Source organism: Electrophorus electricus, chromosome 3 (assembly GCF_041902795.1).
Source record: "Electrophorus electricus isolate QZ-2024a chromosome 3, ASM4190279v1, whole genome shotgun sequence".
Classification (NCBI taxonomy): Eukaryota; Metazoa; Chordata; class Actinopteri; order Gymnotiformes; family Gymnotidae; genus Electrophorus; species Electrophorus electricus.
The window spans coordinates 34,476,055-34,496,286 of record NC_137499.1 but is presented as its reverse complement, the minus strand read 5'-3'; the positions used below and the strand labels follow the sequence as shown (position 1 = coordinate 34,496,286).

At 42.3% G+C, this 20,232-nt stretch overlaps 3 protein-coding genes across 3 annotated transcripts; all 3 read left to right on the top strand.

Annotated features, from left to right (window-relative positions):
- Nucleotides 1-44: 44 nt before the first annotated feature.
- Nucleotides 45-3,752, top strand: cdipt (CDP-diacylglycerol--inositol 3-phosphatidyltransferase (phosphatidylinositol synthase)). Its single transcript, XM_026997908.3, has 6 exons — nt 45-214; nt 1,785-1,919; nt 2,007-2,160; nt 2,629-2,710; nt 2,863-2,944; nt 3,077-3,752. Exons 1-6 carry the CDS (start codon nt 166-168, stop codon nt 3,220-3,222), a joined length of 648 nt encoding a protein of 215 aa, XP_026853709.1. The 5' UTR covers nt 45-165; the 3' UTR covers nt 3,223-3,752.
- Nucleotides 3,753-4,055: 303 nt separating this feature from the next.
- maza (MYC-associated zinc finger protein a (purine-binding transcription factor)) lies at nt 4,056-9,884 on the top strand. Its single transcript, XM_026997916.3, has 8 exons — nt 4,056-5,143; nt 5,295-5,445; nt 5,760-6,133; nt 6,577-6,917; nt 7,520-7,583; nt 8,078-8,249; nt 8,435-8,839; nt 9,010-9,884. Exons 1-7 carry the CDS (start codon nt 5,111-5,113, stop codon nt 8,755-8,757), a joined length of 1,458 nt encoding a protein of 485 aa, XP_026853717.2. The 5' UTR covers nt 4,056-5,110; the 3' UTR covers nt 8,758-8,839; nt 9,010-9,884.
- Nucleotides 9,885-10,209: 325 nt separating this feature from the next.
- On the top strand, nt 10,210-19,708 carry nlk1 (nemo-like kinase, type 1). The gene is made up of 11 exons (XM_026998022.3): nt 10,210-11,670; nt 11,779-11,908; nt 12,280-12,335; nt 12,683-12,789; nt 13,037-13,122; nt 13,227-13,436; nt 14,154-14,255; nt 16,073-16,159; nt 16,527-16,725; nt 17,226-17,319; nt 17,423-19,708. Exons 1-11 carry the CDS (start codon nt 11,363-11,365, stop codon nt 17,469-17,471), a joined length of 1,428 nt encoding a protein of 475 aa, XP_026853823.1. The 5' UTR covers nt 10,210-11,362; the 3' UTR covers nt 17,472-19,708.
- The last annotated feature ends 524 nt before the right edge of the window (nt 19,709-20,232 follow it).

Sequence of the window (20,232 nt, the reverse complement as noted above, 5' to 3'; positions counted from 1 at the left end):
GCGGCGCTGGCCCTTATCCACTATGGCGTCATAGAGCCCGGAAATCTGACGTCACGTATCACGCTCCCACTACAATGGCAAAAGAGGTGGAAGAGGGAGAACTAGCTAACTAGCAACGCAAGTTGATTCTTAAGGGTATCTCCGTTCTAATCAAATGTTACGGCCATGACAATGGCCAAAGAAAATATCTTTCTATTCGTCCCGAATCTGATTGGTAAGTTACGCGTTCTTTGCAGGTAGCCTAGCTAAACACAAGTTATTGCTGTAGCTACGTTAGACCATAGCGTTAGTAACATTGCTAGTCGTTAGCCAGTGCTGTGTGAGAAATTAGCAAAATATTGTATGAGTGATGGGCATTTGTTTTTTCTTACACATAGATTTTGAACAGTAATTTAATAACTGATGCCGTTTAACGACGAAATTCTCTCTCTTGAGCCTGACCGCATGACAACCATGGCTTACAGGATGCGAGTCGACTACATATACTAGCTAGCTAGCATACACTAGGTGGCCAAAAGTATGTGGGCCCCCCTCCTAATTATTCTAGTATTTCAGACACATCCAGTTGCTAACGGGTGTATAAAATCAAGCTCATAGGCATGCGATCTGCGTAAACAAATAGGTCGTGCTGGAGCACTCAGTAAATTTATACGTAGTAACAGGATGCTAGAAGTAAGTTTTGTGACATTTCTGCCCTGCTAAATCTACCCCGTTCATCTGTAAGTGTGATTATTGTGAAATAGAAGCATCCATTGGATTAATGTGAAATGGGGAAATGGAGCGACAATAGCTCAGCCACTTTGCAGTACACCACAGAAACTCAGAATTGGCCACGAGTGCTGAAGCTTGTAGCTCATAAAAATCCCCTGTTGTCTGCATCCAACACTACAGAATTCCAGCCTGGTCCAGGAATCACTATCAGCACCCAAACTGCATCGAAAGCTTTATAAAACAAGTATCCATGGTCAAGCAGCAACATACAAGCCTAAGATGCGCAATGCCATGTGTCAGCCGGATTGGTGTAAAGTAGGCTGCCACTGGTCTCTGCAGCAATAGAAACTTGTTTTCTGGAGTGATAAGTGCTAGTCTGGCAGTCTGGTGTAGGATAGAAGACCCCCTTTTTTTTTTTTTACCACAGTGCACAGTACCAGCAATAAAGTTGGGGGAATCTGAGTAATGCTCTGGGGCTATTTTTTCAGGGTTTTGGCTAGGCCCATTAGTTCCATTGAAGGATAATGTTACTGCTAGACCATAAACAGACATTTTAGATCATACGCTTCCAACTTGGTGGCAACCATTTGGGCACGGCAGCATGACTGTGCCTGTGTGCAGAAAATGAGAGCCATAAATACATTGTGATGGGTTTGGTGTGGAGCATGTCCAGAGGCATGCACAGAGCCCTGAGGTCATCCTCACTGCACAGCTTTGGGATTCAGCCAGGCCTTTGTGTTCACAAATGCTCTTTTGACTAATGGGCTGACATTCCCACTGACACTCCAAAATCCTTGTGGAAAGCCTCCCATATAAGACTGGAGGCTGATCTAGCTGAAGGTAGTAGTGGGATGAAGGCAACGAACTATTAATACCCGGGGACTTGGGACCCATGGATCATACTTTTGGCCATATAGCATATGGCTTTGTTCATGGAAAAAACTGCAGTCTTGGAGCAGCTAGCTGGTGCCCTTTGACTGCCCCCCCCCCTCCCCTTCAACAGGCAGTATTAATGATACGTCTCTCCCCCCCCCCCATCTTGCATCTCCACTCCTCTTTCCTTTTTTGCACAGGCTATGCCCGAATTATTCTGGCTCTGCTGGCCTTCTATTTAATGCCATGCTGTCCTGCACCAGCAGTGTTCTGTTACTTACTAAGTGCACTGTTAGATGCGTTTGATGGACATGCGGCTAGAGCCCTCAATCAAGGCAAGTACGTTCACGCGTCTCTGTTTTCTAGTGATGTTATTGTGATGTCTGCTCTTAAGTAACATTGTCTCTCGCCCACACCTGCAGGCACTAAATTTGGTGCAATGCTGGACATGTTGACTGACCGCTGTGCAACCATGTGTCTGCTGGTGAACCTGGCTCTTCTCTACCCTTCCTATACCTTCCTCTTCCAGCTGAGCATGAGCCTGGATGTGGCCAGCCACTGGCTACACCTGCATAGGTCAGTCACACAGCTTTCAAAATGAATGGCCGTTTTGTCTAATGATGAGGTTGCTTGTAGTAACACATTACATGCCAAAGGCTTTCTACCTAGCAGTTCAGGAAATCGGACTCAATAAGGTTTCAGTTACTAAGCAAATTGCATGTTCAAATTGTTATTGCAAATATCTAATATTACAGAGGTATAGAGGTGTTCCTCTGTTTTACTTTATTGGTTGAAAAACTAACATGGTTCATTTTCGTGTTTTAGGTGGTGGTTTGGTAGCAGTTTATTAGTCAGGAGTCCTGGCTTGGTAGCAATTTATTAGTCAGGGGTCCTGGCTTGGTAACACCTGTAACAAGAAGATACTATTTGAATTTACCAGTTTGTAAAATCAGCTGGTGGTAGAAAATAGATTTTTCACCATTCTTCAGTGATGACCCAAAAACTTTGTTTTCTATTCTCTCTGTCTCCCTCTGTTTGTCTCAGTTCTATGATGAAAGGAGCAACCAGTCACAAGACCATCGACCTTTCTGCCAACCCTATCCTCCGGATCTATTACACCTCCAGGGTAATGGTCACACATGTATACCTATAGTCATATGTCTGAGTGGTCGGTATTCTGGCACAGAAACAAATGTTAAATGTTATTCGGTAATGTGCTCTACACATGCACACATGCTTTCTTCCTTGGCCCCTCTTAACTGCTGTGTTTTCCCATAGCCGGTGCTTTTTTGCATGTGTATGGGGAATGAGCTATTTTACTGCCTGCTCTATGTGATGTACTACATTGAGGAACCACAGGGTGAGTGTCAGCAGTAGTTATTATATTCTCTTTCTGCCTAGATACACACATTTATACCTGGTTCTGTTGGGTTGTATCTCCTTAGAACCCATCAAAGACATGTAAGTGTAAACTGTGTGTGTGTGTGTGTAGTGTGGCTACAGTGGCTACTGGCAGCGTGTGGCGTGGTGTGTTTACTGAAGTCGGGCATCAGCGTCCTACACCTCATCACAGCTTCCTGCAACATGGCTGCTATCGATGAGGCTGAACGTGAAAGGGGGCGGAGCAAGGCCCAGTGAGGAAGGAGCAAGGGGGCAGGGCTGACAAATGCGGGGTGAACAGGTGCGATGGCTGACTCCAGATTGCTTTTGATAATCGCAGGAGGACCATGATGGATGAGAGTTGTGATGATCTAAAGTCACCCTGGTGATCGTTTATTTATTCATAGATTGCTAGTAATAATGTAATGGAGAAGTATCAGAATTATTATTATTTTTAATCTAAATACCTCTATTTTTCATTTTTGCCACATTTGTTAAATTAGGTTTTATTTTGTTGCTCACCTCATCCCCTTTGCAGAGTTATAGAAGGCTGTGCATTTGGTATTTTCCTTGTGTGGGGAAAAATGAATTGTATAGAAATTGAGTATTTGTTTCATTGTTATTAATAGTAGTACTGTTTATTGCTGTTTCTGTCTTTTAGCGCTTATATGACTTTTTAGCTCTGTGCTGGTATGAATGAGTGCCATTTTCTCAATTGTTTTAAAACTGAGTGTACTTGTGACCTCATAACCCAGAAAAAAAAAAAAGAAAAAAAAAAAAAAAAGAAATCCTGTCATCCATAATATAACTGTACAGTATTAGTGGATCCGGGTAGAGGGACGCTATAAGTATTGTGTTCCTCGCTGTAAACGTACTCTGTACTGTAACTGGTTATATGGAAATAAAAATATCTTTATACAGTGGAAAGAGTATTGAATAGTCTGTTTACAGTATTTATATATTCCCATGCTCTCTTCCTGTGCTTGTTGGTTTAAATGACGGTGGTTTAAGTTTATCGGTGTACAGAATCCTAACCTGCCCTGTGTTCTATGTTGCGTCTGCGTGTGTTTTGCGTCAGTCGTTACCTTTAAGGACCTGCGACATTTTTTCACAGCCAGTTCTTTTTTTCATCCGAACGTCCAGCTGTCAACCACCGAGGATCTGTTGTGTGCTGGGCGAACGGTTTTCTGATTTTAGGAAATAGTATACGGTGTTTTGTGTATGTTTATTGTGATTTACTTTGCCATTTTGCGTCGGCCAAATCCGTGCGTTGGAGGGGGCGAGAGGACGACACTGCTCGAAAACATCGGATGGAGGAGGGGACGAGGACAGAGAGGGGGTGTTCACTCAAAATCCCATCCCTTTAAAACAAGGGGGACACGGCGGTGGGGGAGATAGCGGGGCAGAGAAGACGGGATAAAAAAAGAAAAGGAAGAAAGAGCGAGGGTGGGAGGGAGAGTGTTACAGAAAAAAAAGAAAGATGTCATCCTCTCGATTGAAATGCCGAGGCGGAGCCATGGACTACGACCGATGAACCGCTCGCCAGACAGGAATAAGATTTAACGCAACACCGAGGCTTGCTCACATACCGCTCAGGCCCAGAAGCGGAATCTTACAATAAACTAGGTTGCTTTTCCCACGCCATACGTGCCGAGCGACCGCTGAGTACACAGACAACATCAAAATCTCATTTTTGAACATTGTGTTATTTTTGCATGATTTTTTCACACAGCTGTCTCATTTATAAGCCACCATTCCAGCAAAACTACATGTGATGTATTATTTAAAGCATGATAAATATGACTGTTAAATTTTAATTTGCGAATGTGGCGATATATTCGCTTAGAAAATTAAGACTTTGTGAAGCCTGTTAATATCATAAGAGTTTTAAAATTTGTTTTTAATTTATCGTGTTTTAATACTAGTTGAATAGTAAGTTAATTTACGGCATTGGAGCGTGTTTTCATATCTTAAACATTTTTAATACTATATCATCGTTCATGTTATTAGTCTCCTTTCGTAACGGACAAATCAGGTAAAACATTTTAGATAATTGACGTAAAGGGAGATCTTATCCGCGTACTGTGTCTCAGACGTAATTGCTTTAAATTATCATAACCACGTCAGTTCATCATCGCCCCTCAAGATGGATGCAGCTTGGAGCAATTTCCTTTTTCAGGTAAGATGCGTGTGTGAACAGTGCTGAAAGTTAAATGGAGAATTTGTCTTGAAATAATTATGTTGTGAACTAGAGTACCATTCTCCCACGAGGTTTTCAACAAAAAGGCAAACTATTTTCAAATTTGTGGTTTTGCACTTTCCAACTACAGACTCCTCCTTCGCAATCCCAAACGGACACTACCCTCCAATCAGATCTGCTGCCAGAGCTCACTGACGCTCACCCGGACCCTCCCACAGAGCACATAGCCCCACCTCCGTCCACAGTGGACACAGCAGCGCTCAATGAGGAGCCAGAGCCAGGTGAGGGAGGGGCCAGAAGGAGAAACAGAGGTCAAGGTTTTCTGCTCTCTTTCATAGTTGTCTGAACTTATTAGATAGTTGTTTAAATAAATCAGCACTCTAGTGATGAAGTTCTGGTCAGTCTGGTGATGAGGTGATCTTATTCAGAGATCATCGCAGTAGTTATTTATTGGAGTTTCAGGGCAGTCAAAATGGAAGCGCAGATAAATGAGTAGTTGGATGTGCATTGGTTTTACTTTCATTCGTACGCCACTCAGTGATATCCTGTCTCTGGCTCCTTCTTGACCTCATTTATTCCCCTCTTTCTTTTTCAGTTAAACCTGTCCCTCGGCCTGCCCGGCCTGCTCATATCTGCTCCATATGTAATAAGCAGTTTAAGAACAGTTACAACCTGCGACGTCACCAGTCTGTTCACACTGGTGTGAAAATGAAGGACAGAGCAGCCAGAGAGAAAGTGGATGGAGGAAAGACAGGTGCACGTGTGGAGAGGCAGACTATTCCTCTCTCTCTCCTCCATCTGTCTATTCCTGCTTCAATTCCAACGGCTACGGACCCCATGACCCACCGTCCCTCGATCAGCAACCAACAGGTGGAGACGGTGGCTGTATCTATTACTCCAGCAACTGTTGCCATGACAGTGGCCCAGCCACTCCCAGCTGCTGTAGTGGTTACTGGGACAATGGTACAGGTTGGTCCTTTGTTTGTTTGTGTGGTTTTTTTTTGGTTTTTTTTGCTGTGCCTTCCCCTTCTAAAGATCTGCTTTAGTCTTTTCATTCTGCCCCCTTGTTTATCTCTGTCTTTATTTTATATCTACATCTCCTCTTCAGTGCTCAGCAAAATCACCATCAAACTAGAAGAGATGAGTCAATTTCAAAAGGCCTGTAACCTCCCACAATCAGGGCACTGTGTTAGTGATTGTGTAACAAGTGATGTGTACCTTTACTAACTCCATAGATTCAATATTGGTAGTCAGTGATATCTGATGAAATACTTAAAATAAAAAGGTTGTTTTATTTATGTATTTATTTATTTATTTATTGAATTGATTGTGGGTGTTGTCCTTTTAAATTGTGCACAGCATCATAACAAAATCTCATACTGATCCCTTAATCTCTACGGAATCTTTTGCAGACTGCACCAACCTCCAATGCTACAGAGCACCCAAGCGTTACCAGCCCAATCCAAATCTCAATCCCAATCTCAAATCCTCACCCTAATCCTAGTCCTAACCCCAACCCAAACCCTAATCCGGTAAGGAAGAATCACGCGTGTGAGGCATGTGGGAAGGCTTTCCGTGATGTGTACCATCTGAATCGGCACCGGCTCTCCCACTCGGATGAGAAGCCATACTCCTGTCCCATCTGTCAGCAGCGCTTTAAGAGGAAGGACCGGATGAGCTACCACGTCAGATCCCACCAGGGAGGAGTTGAGAAACCTTACGTGTGTCCCCACTGCGCCAAGGGTTTCTCGCGGTAAGAGACAACATATACACAAACACAGCCCTCCAATCTAGAGGCAAAAAACACTGAGGTACATATGTGTATGTTGCTGACACCTAAACATACTTCAATGAATGTATGTAAGCATTCATACAGAAAATCCTCTCACAAGAGAGAACACTTATTTTTAACTTTTTTTTAAATATATGCTCTATAATCATAAACGCACACAAGTTAGTGATCAGTGTACAGTTCACATTGTCAATGAGTCCTCTCCTGTTCACTTTTGCTTGCAGTAGAGATTAAATGGCTGTCATTATACTGAAAGCTGGTGAGAGACGCCCTGATTACTAATTTGAGACAGAAAGTGGGTCAATGAGACAAGGGAAAGATGACCTCTTGCTGTATTTATCCCCATCCATAACTCACCGACACAGTTCCACCATGTCTATACACATATATACATTGACCTACACTAACATTTAGAAAATTTAGAAAATTTGATTTAGAAAAAATTGGTTTGCTCCTCTCTTATGTTTGTGACAAGACTACCTCCTTAGCCCTTGGTTGTTTAGGTTTATTTGAGTACTCTATTGAGATGCATCATTTGTTGAAGCCCTCTCTGTCGCTTCCAGGCCTGACCATCTCAACAGTCACGTGCGGCAGGTGCACTCCACGGAGAGACCCTTCAAGTGTCCGGTAATGTCAGTGTCGGCCACCCTCGCCCTTCACCTCTGTCACGCGCTCTCTCTCTCTCTCTTTTGGCTCTCTGTCTTTACTTCTTTCTTTCTTTTTTAAAAACTTTTTTCCATCAAAGTCCCACCTTCTACCTGCTTTAAAAAAAAAACAACAAAAAAAAAACTTTCTCAGACTACCAACATTTTCTTGAGCACAGGCTTATTTATTGATTATTCAGAACATGATTTCGCAGTGCAGTGTATTAGCCAAAGGGACTCATTCGGTTCAGGCTAAACTCATTAGGAGTACTGATACTCTGACCTTTCTGTGTATTTATGTCCTCAAGCCTGTTTGTTTACCCTTTATATGTAGGAATGTGCAGAGATCAAAGGAATTGGTCATATGTAATGCGTCTGCATTTTAAGTGTGAATAAGAGAGATCAAGAAGAAGTCTTTGTGTGTATTATATGTATTGTATGCGTCTGTGTTATCACACACCCTTATCCTGTTTGCAGACATGTGAGTCAGCATTTGCTACAAAGGATCGGCTACGTGCTCATATGATCAGACACGAGGACAAAGTCCCCTGCCACATTTGTGGCAAGCTGCTCTCTCCTGCATACATCACAGATCACATGAGGGTCCACAACCAGTCCCAGCATCATGTCTGCCACCTGTGCAACCGCAGTGAGTTTTGATAGTGCTTTAATGTTTTGATTATGAATTATTTTGGCGCTTGCATCTTTTGGCAGCTTATCCACACTGTTCTCTCCCCACCTACTCTAATTAAATATAACCTGAATTGTTCAATATCTTCCTGAGTAATATTGTTCCTACATCAAGCGAAGTGTCCACCTCTTCTTTCTGTCCAGGCTTTACTACACTGACCTACCTGCGCGTCCATGCCCAGAAGCACCATGGGCAGGAGTGGAAAGAGAGCAGCGTGGGCCGAGGCTCAGGCCCTGGCGGTGTGCTGTTGTGCCAGCTATGTGGAGTTCACTGTAAGACCCCCACCCAGCTCCAGGGTCACATGGCCACACACGCCACCCAGGCAGATCCCACCGCTCCCAGCGCCATCGGCAGCAGCAGTTCTGGGGCCACGGTGGCCACTGCCACCCCAGTCTCCAGCCCTCCAGGCACTGTGGGCCTGCTGGTGACTGACTGCTCCAGCATCGCTCCCCAGAGCCACAGCTAGCCCCAGGCTGCCGGGGCAGGAATGCGGAGGGGGCCAGGGTTTAGGACTTTTAAAGAAAGGGAGAACGGTTGAAAGGGAACAGGTAAAGGCCACAGGTGTGATGAACTGTCTGCTATAGATGTTTATATGCAAGAACATCCATTTTTACGTTACTTGAAGGTTCACAAATGAGGAGAGCAAAAATCAAATGTGTACATATACCCTTAACAATACTCTTAAAATATCTGCTTGTTTAATCTTTCTCTCTCCTAGGCTGTAATTGAGAATCCAAACAAAGAAGTCCCCCGCCCTCCCTCCGCAGTCCATGACACCTCATAGCTCACAAACATTCAGAAAGAGCTAACAAGATTTTTTAACATCAAGTTGGAGATTTTAGAGCAAGAGGTTATCCAGTCTTTTCAACTACTCAGAGACTTTCAGTTAGACATGTTGGAGCTGTTTAGTCCGATCTGCTTTGGTAGGACTGCTTGCTGTTCTATGAGGATCCATTTGACTGCTGGGTTGCGTTGAAATGTTACATCAATCACATCCCAATAGAGATCCCAGTCAAATGAAGGCTGTTAAGTGTTGTCCCAGTTTATTATAACATGCCTCTAGTGATAATAAATTTAGAATCTTAAAACTAATTATGAGCTATAAATATCCATGTTTTCCAATCTTAACTGCCTTTGGTATTCAAGCAAAATGACTATAATGAATATTACATTGTCTGTATTGTCCATATTACAGCACATCTAGGCTGCCTTCTTGGAGGAGATTTGCAGCTGTATGATAGGGGATCAAATAAAGTACCATTTCCTGTCATAAATTCCAGGAACCTGTAAAAGGTTCATTCAGAATTAAATGTCCAACAAGTAACTATTTGTATTGTTTCTCATGTGTGGATATAAAGGACTATTGTTAAGTGTTTTTTAAGATTCCTCACTGTTGTTGATTTATCTTAAAGTTTTGACCAAGGATGTAAACATCGTTTGATGTTGCTTAACATGCTGCATAATGCTTTATCCTTGACCATGTTTGTGTTGAAGCTTGTTGAACGCCAATATTTGTTGCTGTCACTGTATCAATATCTAATTAATCAATGTACAAACAACGAACATACACCTAATTACAACAACTTTAACTAACAGGAGTATGTTTTCCGTCCTTTGCTTAATTGAATGTGGAGAGAACAACCCATTGTTAGTTTAGACCATGAATTATGTTGGATCAAAACCGTATTCGTTGCAGTGCATCATATACGCATGCTCTTTGCTGTTTGTTGTAACACGGCTTTGTTCCATGTATGATTTATTCCATGTATGTAAATGTATATTGATGGAGAAGGGTAGCGAATGGTTACATTTCGCCTCTTGCGTTGTTTACACCGGTGGTCTTTACCCTCCCCCATTCTCTAATTTTCACTTCGTATCCATCCACCCCCCACCCCCCAACCCCAACTCCTCCTTCTTTCTCATCCTCATTCTGCCACTGTTTCAAACAGCTGATTTTAGAAAAGGAGAGGCTGGATTCGGGAAACTGAACCGAGGGAATAGCGGCAGAGAGATGGAGTACATCGACACATATCCAAACACAATGCCTATTGGTGTGCACTAATCTCGGACTGCTGCAGTGCTAGCTAGTAGCTGGGTTGCTTAGTAGCGAATTCGCTCAACCTCGCTAACTTTATAAACATCTGTAGGGGTCTATCCTAGCTAGCTAGCTAGCTGCTTAGCCAGACAGACACTTTCGTTCTTTGTAGCCATCATTTGATCCCATTTTTATATTCACGGTTTAAAATATATCTAGCTGTAGATTTTCAGAAACGTGGCTTGTGTTATACATTCCTTACGGGGATATTTATGCACAAAATATATAGATCACATAACGCTAGCAGTTTCATTAGTCGGCTAACCTAGCTAGCTACCTAGCTAGCTATCAGCTGAGCTAACGTTAACTAGCTAGCTAGCTAGCTAGCAAACAAAGATGACCAAAACGGACTGTATTAGCTAGCTAGGCTAGCTAGCTAGCTCTCTGACTTGCCAAGCAAGTAGATCCCAGACTATGACCGGTCTCCTTATTCGCAGACAAACCAGATAAGTATCCACTTGCGCTCATATCTGCATGACCTAGCGAGTTATATTGTTCAAATCGTCTGATTGTCATGTGTTTGTTGAAAGTAAACTGCTGTGCTGCAGTGTCACACAGTAAACCGATTAGCTAGCTAGTTGAATACCTTCGCTGGCTAGCTAATATAACTGCTCTTAAAGTCTGTCGGGATACCAGTGCCTCAAATTATTTTGCTCTGTGGCTTGCTGCAGAAGATAAGATAAATGCGTTGTCTGTAATACTTTAGTTACCTAGCAAGGTAGTTTACTCGGCATCCAAGCAAAACTTACTCAATCGTAGCTACCTCATCAATCCTTTTAGCTAGCTAAGATAATCAAGTTGTGTGTGGCCAAGATAGTTTCAGCAAGTTGATTTGCGAGTTTACTATCAAGGCGTTGACGTGTACGTATTTTAATAACTTAGATACTATTATATGTTTGCCTTTTAATGGGATTAATAAGTGCGTCTAGTGTGATATATTACCAAACCATTTCTTCAGCTGGCTTGTTTAAATAGAATGGCATTCCATGGATCCGCTCGGCCGACAGTATGTGGTAACTTGTTTTCTGGATCAGAGTTAGACCACAAGTATTTCTGTGTAAACACCACAACGGGCGCTACCTCCAGTGCCCTAAGCCCGTCACAGAACCCAGCTGGGCCCAACCAGCCAGCCAAAACCCCACGGCACCCTTCATCTCTCGGGGGTAGCACAGGCGGAGGAGCTGCGATACCGCAGCCTCACAGCAACCCGGCAAGTGAGGTTCCAAGTTCTGCTGAAATGGAGCCCGATAGACCTATTGGTTATGGGGCCTTTGGCGTTGTTTGGTGAGTACAATGATCTCAAAAAATACTTTAGACAAATATTAAAATGCCTGACCAAAGTAGCATTTAATGTCACATACCCTGCTCTGCAGTAAAGCATTTTTTCTTCAGGTCAGTGACAGACCCTCGGGATGGAAGGAAAGTCGCCCTGAAAAAGATGCCGAACGTCTTCCAGAATTTGGTCTCTTGCAAGCGCGTCTTCAGGGAGCTCAGAATGCTGTGCTTCTTCAAACATGACAACGTGAGTTTTTGGATGAGAGCTGCAAGGAAAGGGCCAGTAGATTTGATTTTGTTCTCCTTTGTCACCAAGCTCTGGAACTGAATATATTAACATTACATTGGGGCACAGTCTTATCTAGGGCATATTTTTTAGTATAACGATGTGTACTCCATGGGAATTGAACCTAGGACATAGGTGTTGGTTGTACCTTGCTCTACCAAGTGAGGTAGAGGAGTATCCTTACAATATTGGGAATATCCTGAGACTGTCTAGAGCAACAATGCAAGACTATAATAAAAGAAGAGACTGAGATGTGCCATTTACCAACTGCATACTGTGCATGGTTGAATGTTGATGTTTTGGTTTCCTGATGGAAGAGTTTGTGTTTTCAGGTGTTATCCGCGTTGGACATTCTGCAGCCTCCGCAGATCGACTGCTTTGAAGAGATGTATCCTTTACATTCTCGACATGAGTAACCTGCTAATTTAATGATGGATGTTTATTCACTGTCTCGGCCATTAGAGCGACGCTCTCTGTGCTGCTGACTGTTGTCAGTGGTGATGGTACTTGACTTGTAATTGGAAGATTGTGGGTTCAAGCCCTACCACTGCCAAGTTGTTGGGCCCCTGAGCAAGGCCTTTAACCCTCAATTGCTTGTTGTACTCAGTCATAATTGTAAGTCGCTTTGGATAAAAGCGTAAAAGCATCAGCTAAATTCTGTAAATGTAAATAAGAAGGGTGAATGGATTGTGTGAATAATTTAACATAAGATCTTGACTCTGCATTGTGCTGTAGATATGTGATCACGGAGCTGATGCAAAGCGACTTGCACAAAGTCATTGTGTCGCCCCAGCCTCTTACCACTGACCACATCAAAGTGTTCCTCTACCAGATACTCAGGGGTGAGTGCCTGTTTTGATGGGCCTGGCTGTGTGCGTGCACCCTGCACCATATACATGCATTTCTGTCAAGTGAAGGTGACCGTTCTAGGCAGTCTTTGTGTTCTGCCTTTATTCTTTATGACTTTGATAGACTGGATTTTACAGCACATTCATGCAGATGTTTGAAGCTGCAAAAAACACGAATGTGTAAATTAAGATGACGTGAGGTGTGAATTTTTTATTTTTATTTTTTCCCATTGTGACTTAGGCCTGAAATACCTGCACTCTGCTGGTATTCTGCACAGAGACATCAAACCAGGGAACCTGCTGGTCAACAGCAACTGCCTGCTCAAGGTACCTATAATGCTGTGTCCCATATTATACATAGTCTAGCTGATATGCTCTTTTTCTCTCCCTTCACTGCTTCTGTTTTTTTTTTTTTTTTTAAATTGGAGCAGATCTGTGATTTTGGGCTAGCCCGAGTGGAGGAACCTGACCCTTCCCGCCATATGACGCAGGAAGTGGTGACGCAGTACTACAGGGCCCCTGAGGTGCTGATGGGCTCACGGCACTATGGGCCTGCCATCGACATTTGGTCGGTGGGCTGCATCTTTGCTGAGCTGCTGGGTCGCCGCATCCTCTTCCAGGCCCAGAGCCCCATCCAGCAGGTCCTGCCCTGCAGCCGTGCCGCACACTAGGGCTGTTGATTCTTCACATTGTAAAAGCATGTACCTGTAATGCACATAATGGAGCAGGGCTTGGCCACTAGGGAATGCTGCTTGTAGCAGTGAATAAGGTCTGTGTTTGAGTGCTGCTGGACAGTACCTTTGGGATGGAGCTACCTTTAAGTAGGATATGGTTACAAATGAAGCATGGCATTTAGTTCGTAATGTATGATCATTATTATCTAAACGTCGTTTTATTTTTAATCACGTTGTCTTTTATCCATTATGTATTCATTAGTTTCACTGTTTTCCATTCTAATTTTAGTAAAGACCTAAACACGCATTAAGCCCCATGTTGCACAAACACGCATTAAGCCCCATGTTCTTAAACTCATTCATAGCTACTAATGTGCAACATGTGCAACATGAGCTGAGAGGAAGTTGATTTAGGTTTAAGGAACAAGGTCCATGATTTTAAGTGTTCTAATTTTAAAACAGCATGGTGGCCTGGAGAGCCCTTCTGTATGAGTGTTACATTTATTGGTTTAATTAATGTCTCATATTAGCAAAGTGGGAAAGATTCATTAGACAATGGGACAGGCAAACTGAAAATATAGATGGCAGTGTTGAGTTTGCATAAATGTTTGACATGTTTTTATATTGTTCTTTTTGAGGTTTTGAGTTTGTTCTTCACTGGTCCCCTTCTCCTCCTGTGTGTAGTTGGATCTGATAACTGATCTCCTGGGTACTCCGCCACTGTCTGCCATGGCGTCAGCCTGCGAAGGCGCTCGAGCACACATCCTGAGAGGACCTCACAAACCGGTAATGCGCTGCCACTGCTCTGAATTGGCACGATTCTCCAGTCTCTTGGCCTCTGAAGGAGTCAGCCGAAGCTGCTCTTGTGAGGTTTACCTCACTTACTGTCAGAGAATCCTGAACTAGCATAATTATAAAAGCAGTAGAGCCCAGAATTAAAGAGGAAAAATAAAAATCCTTAAAGGATTTGAGGAGGAACACTGAGGTTGACCAGACACTGCTGAAAAAATGGAAAATTGGAATTTATTTTGGTGAACATTTAATTCAGGAAACTCGTATGGTATAAAGGAAGTGGAATCAAGTTTGAGAGTTAGACAGACCGATCCAAATGTAGGTACTGAATTCTGCATCACAATACCAGCCACTGGGATGCAGTATATTAACTTCTCCAGGGAAATGCATATAAGAAAAAAATCCTACTTGCAACTTAAATACAGTAATGTGAAGAATTTTTAAACCCTCTGTAATGATCTAAATTGCTGCATGCATGCATTTTAGTTGGGTTGATGTGTGAATGGTGATCTGATCTTTATTTCTGTCATAAATAACATGACTGCCTTCATTATTATTTTTTAAAAAACATTTTACAGTACTATATGTTTATTAAACAAATGGTTGAAATCGTGGTGATTCATGGTAATACTATCTCTGATTCTTTTATTGGCAGTAAAACCCTCCACCCAACCTTTTTCTGCAGCTGCTTTGTAGCCTGTGCAGCAGTCAGGAGGCATTTGGTCCTTTCCTCGTGCAGAATCAGCTCAGCATATGTATATATATATTTTTTTAGGATGGCCTGCTTGACTGGCCTGCTTGGATCACACCACAGCATTTGAGCATTTGACTCTGACTTGGCCATTTTAAAATGTGAGGTTCTACTATTTGAGTCATTCTGCGGTTGATTCACTCCAGCGTATTGGATCATTGAAATGCTTCATGATCCAATCTCTTTAGATCAACAACAGATGTAGCATTTCCTGTCTCAACTGCAAATTCACTGGTTGCTCAGTGATGCCGTGCCTTCCCAGCCCTGAAGCAGCCCAAGGCCATTGTACTCCCTCCACCATGCTTCACAGTTGGGATGAAGTTTTGCTATTGCCGTGCAGTGTTCTGCCACACACATTTATCACATACGCTTAGCGTGTTTATGGTGGGCTCATGAACGCAGACATTATCAAGTGTAAGAGATGCCCACAGGTCCTTAGCTGGTCACCTGGGTGAGGATTAAATTGTATGCTCTTGTGCTAATTTTTGTAGTAAAGATGCTAAATACTTTAATTTCTAAATAGTCTGCCTGACTGGACTGATGGAGCTCTATAACCTTTTCTTATCTTGTGAGCTTCAACAACGTTTCTTCTGTATTTTTGTTAAGATTTGTGTTTCAAGAGAATTGTACTGTGGACTAAAGATTTAAGGCAAAATTCTGTTGCTTTATGTCAAAGGGCAGGTCAAACCCACACTTAAATTGATTGGGAGACCTGACTGCACTGGTCCCCTTTTTAACAGTTGTGCAATGGCATGACCTCCATTGCTCAAAGCATTTTTTTTCTAGAAAGATGAAGTTGAGTATTTCATTAAGTAGCATTTAAGAGTGTTGTGGTGAGGATGACCAGATCCCATGTTAAGAGCCCTGCATGCTGCCATGGCTGAGGGATCCCGCTGGACTGCACCAACCTCTGCTGCAGGCACCTTTGCTCCAGAAAACATTTTTGATCGAGCTCAACAGAAGCGAGCAGCTCAAGAACTTCACATGCCCTGTCTTACTGAGAACTGCTCAGAGACTCACAGGTTGTTGATGACATTCCATTTCTCTCTCTCTCTGTCAGCCTTCACTCTCTGTCCTGTACATGCTGTCAGACGGTGCGACCCACGAGGCTGTTCATCTTCTGTGCCGTATGCTTGTCTTTGATCCAGTGAGTATACACACATACACACACACACACACACACACACACACACACACACACACACACACCCCCCTACTCGCCCCTATTACCGGTAGTTTCAGTTCTGATGACCTCCTTCATGTTTGTGAGTGATGGGTTGTAATGCACATTCTGATGACCTTGAAATCAATACCATTGCAACTAAAAATAAAAAAAGTTTATTAAATAAGGTCAGTAGTCTAAATCGCATAAATCACATCTGACTTACTATGAAGTGTTGAGCAATGTGCATCGTAACAGTTTTCAATGCCCATGTTTACCTACATAATAATAAAGTGCTGAATATGAATTTCTGTAAAGGCTTCCAATGTGTGTTTGTGTGTGCTTGTGTTAGTCCAAGCGGATCTCGGGCAGCGACGCGCTCTCTCACCCATACCTGGACGAGGGACGTCTGAGGTACCATACGTGCATGTGCCAGTGCTGCTACTCCGTGCCCAGCGGCAGGGTGTACACGCGTGACTTTGAGCCCGCTGCTGAGCGTCTCTTCAGCCACAGCTATGAGGAGAGCATGCACTCCGTCTGGCAAGGCAAAGGTGACTTGCCCTCTTGCTTTCCTAAGGCTTCCTCTGTTTAGGTGTGACGGACGGTGTGGAACTAGCCCGTGCCTTTCTCACTCACTCACTCATTCACTCAGCAGGATGAGGATTGTCCACAAGGGGGAGGTGTTGGCACACGAGTAGCTTTTGAGTGCATTGTTGAAATTGATGAAACCCGTGGTTCTTTTAGTTTTTTATGTACCGAAAGAAATCTGATGTAAATCTTGGAATGCTACTATTCTGCACTACGATTTTAGCTTAACCTCATTTTGGGCAGTGGAACATTATCAGAGGAAAAGGTACTAGTTAAGTGTTTAGTTTTTAAAAAGTCCTATTACATGACTTGCAGTGACTTGGCTACACTATAAGAATTTGAAGGGATCTACACAGGGCTGGTGATGCCTTAATGAATGTACATGTCTGCTTTCCTTACTGGGCTGGGACTGTGTTTTATTTATTGTTATTAACATTCCTCGTTTTCTCTGTGAAAATCTCAGAGTTCATCCATCGGTTCATCACAGAGCACCAGCAGGGCAAGCGAGTGCCTTTGTGCATCAATCCCCAGAGTGCGGCTTTCAAAACCTTCATCAGGTGAGGAAGGTTACAGGGAAAGCCTTTATTACAGCTGTTTTATTACATTCTCAAAAGTGCATGTTTAGCATGCCAGTCTAATCATCTTCCTTTCCTCTCTCAGGTCCACTGCTTGGCATTCGTCGAAAGTATCAAGGAAAGAAGAGAGATGAGATGATGCTGGTTAAAATAGAAGGAATCATGGGAAATGTAGTTTGCTATAGGAGCATGCTTGTGCTTGATGATTGGTTGCATTTGGTTCTTACTGAATTATATGGCTCTGAATCACTGGGGTTGATGGTCAGCTGACATTGACACAGGAAGAACATCCTAACATTGTTAAAAAAAAAAAAAAAAAAAATACTGTACCCAGTCCTGAAGACAATATTTCTAATAGTGATGATTGAAATATGCTGCTGAGAAGATTTTTATGACTGAGATTGAGGATTAAATATTTGCAAAGGAAAATCTCTTCATGAATTACAGAAAGAGCTCTGATGACAATGCCCCACATGTGAAGTCCCTTAATGTTGTGCAATACCTATAGTGTACGTGTGTGTTTGAGGGGTTGGTGGGCTTCACCTGCCATTCAGAAACTATACTAATACTTTCTTCATTCATGCTGTCAAAATGTTTGCTTTGTTACTGAGTTTCAAGTAGAAGTTCGTAAGTAGCTCATGTGCTGGCCAACCCTGTTTTTTGGAAGCTCTCTGCTTGGTCCCTTGGATCAACTCCCGATCTTTCCAGCAGTGTCTGGTTGGCCTCAGTGTTACTCCTCACTTCCTTTTAGGATTTTTTCATTTTTTCTCTTTAGTCTTGTTGGGCTCTACTGCACTGCAGTTGCTTTTATAATAATTTAGGATGCTCTGAGAGTAAGTGAGGTGAATGGTTGAAACAACACACCTGTTTGTGTGGGTGTTTTTGTGGGTGCATGGTTGTGCCCCCCCCCCCCCCCCCCCCCCAAAAAAAAAAACAAAACAAAACAACAACCATTATTTGTGCAAAGAACTGCATACTTTAGTATATTGGACTAGAGTGTGAGAAATTCATTTTTTTTTTATTTTCTTTTTTTGTCTGAAGTAGGATAGTCATACATTTGATTGTTTTTGTTTTTTTTTCCCCTTTCTTTTTGCATTTTGAGTCAGACTTGGTGTGAATTTCTGTGTAGCTGCGTTTCACAGAAGAAACCAGTTTACTACGATGAAGCACATGAGCATACTCAAACATTGTGTGGAGTGTGTACGCTTGCATTGCCTACTAGTATGTGTTTAGGGGACATGCAGTGTTGTGTTATGCTGCCGACATTCTCATTACCTCAGTAATCCCACCGTCCACTGGCTGTGTATTTAGGCTAAACCCATCTGTTAACCATGTACTGTACAGGGATCTGTGCTAATATCCAAATGTACAGAGGCATACCACTGAACCACAACCCTTACAGCTCTCATTTATCTGTGTCTGTTTCACGTTCTCTCGTAGGGAGGAGTGGGTAATAACTTTTGTTGCTTTTGGAGGAAAATGCTGCTGTCCGTTTGACTGTTTTCACTTCAGCTAGAAACATAAATGGTTTTGAGCTCAGGTTTCATATCATAGACTATACTGTAAACACACAGGGACCCTGGTCTGTGGTGGCCAGGCCATTGTGGCTGATTCTTGGTGCTGTTTGTGAAAAGCCTCAGAAGGACTCGATAAGACTCATTGTGCTCTAAAAGCTCGAGACTGTAGTGCATATTTTCCACCACTAGGTGGTGATAAGCACACAGCACACTACTGGACGTTTACAAGCTGTTGCTTAAGAATGACCACTCAAATGGATCCGCATGTGTATGGTCATAAGGCGTTGCTTTGGGATTTACAGTTGCAGTACTTCAGGAGTTCAGTAACCTTTCAAACTATAATGTTATTTAATTTTATCATAGGAAAATATTTTCTTTTTCAAAGTATTGTGACCAATTTTAGTGTGTTTGTTTTTTTATCTTTAATTTCTCAAGTTTTTGTTGTTTGACCACTTTGAAGTTGTGTTAGTAGAAGAATTAGCAATGTAGTGATACAGAGTTATGTTGGGCTGGTGTTCTTAAACTGGCTGCCAACTACACAGAGGAAGTTTCAATTAATGGTGAGCTTTGCATTAGTGCTGAGATCATAGGACTTAGACATTTTATAATGAAACAGAATTTGTGATCTTTGTGTTAATGACTATTATGGCTAAGGTAACATGGAACCCTTGTTTTTTAAAAGATGGTTATTTGTTTTTATTTTATTTATTTTTGTCATTGCATTTAAATGGAATGTTTTTGGGAATTTTTTTTGTCTTTTTTTTTTTTTGTCTTGTGTTCACAACAAATACTTGAAATTTTTAAGAAAAAAGATGGCTTAGAATGAAATAGTCAATAAAGCGATAGACACTGGAGACTGTGTGTCTTGTCAGATAAACTGTTAGGTATCAGTGTGCTTTGTTTTCAGAAACATCTTGAGAAAAAGGATTATTTGTGATTAGAGGATTCAGATAAGAGTCTAGTCAAACCCTTTAAACCTTGAAACCTATTACAAAAGCTTTGTCAGCAAAACTGCTCAATATCAGACATGCAGCAATAGAAACCTATTGAAACCCACTGGTGCATCACATGAGCATGAAGTTGTAACACGTAACGATTTAGTCTTATTTTTGCTCATGTTTAGGTTAGGGGTGAAGATCATGTTCTGAGTGAGAAGTGCTGCCCTACTGCCAAATTGGAGACCATGAAGGTAAGCAATGCTCATAGATATCCCATTAGCATCAGACTTGTCAACTGCATGTGAGCACTCAATTTACAAATGTATCCCAGATAATCAAATCAAAGCAATGTTCATATTTCCTGAGAAATAACTGACTTTAGAGTGAGTAATTTTACATCACATTAAGCAACTATTGCATAGACTTGTACTGATCTCTGC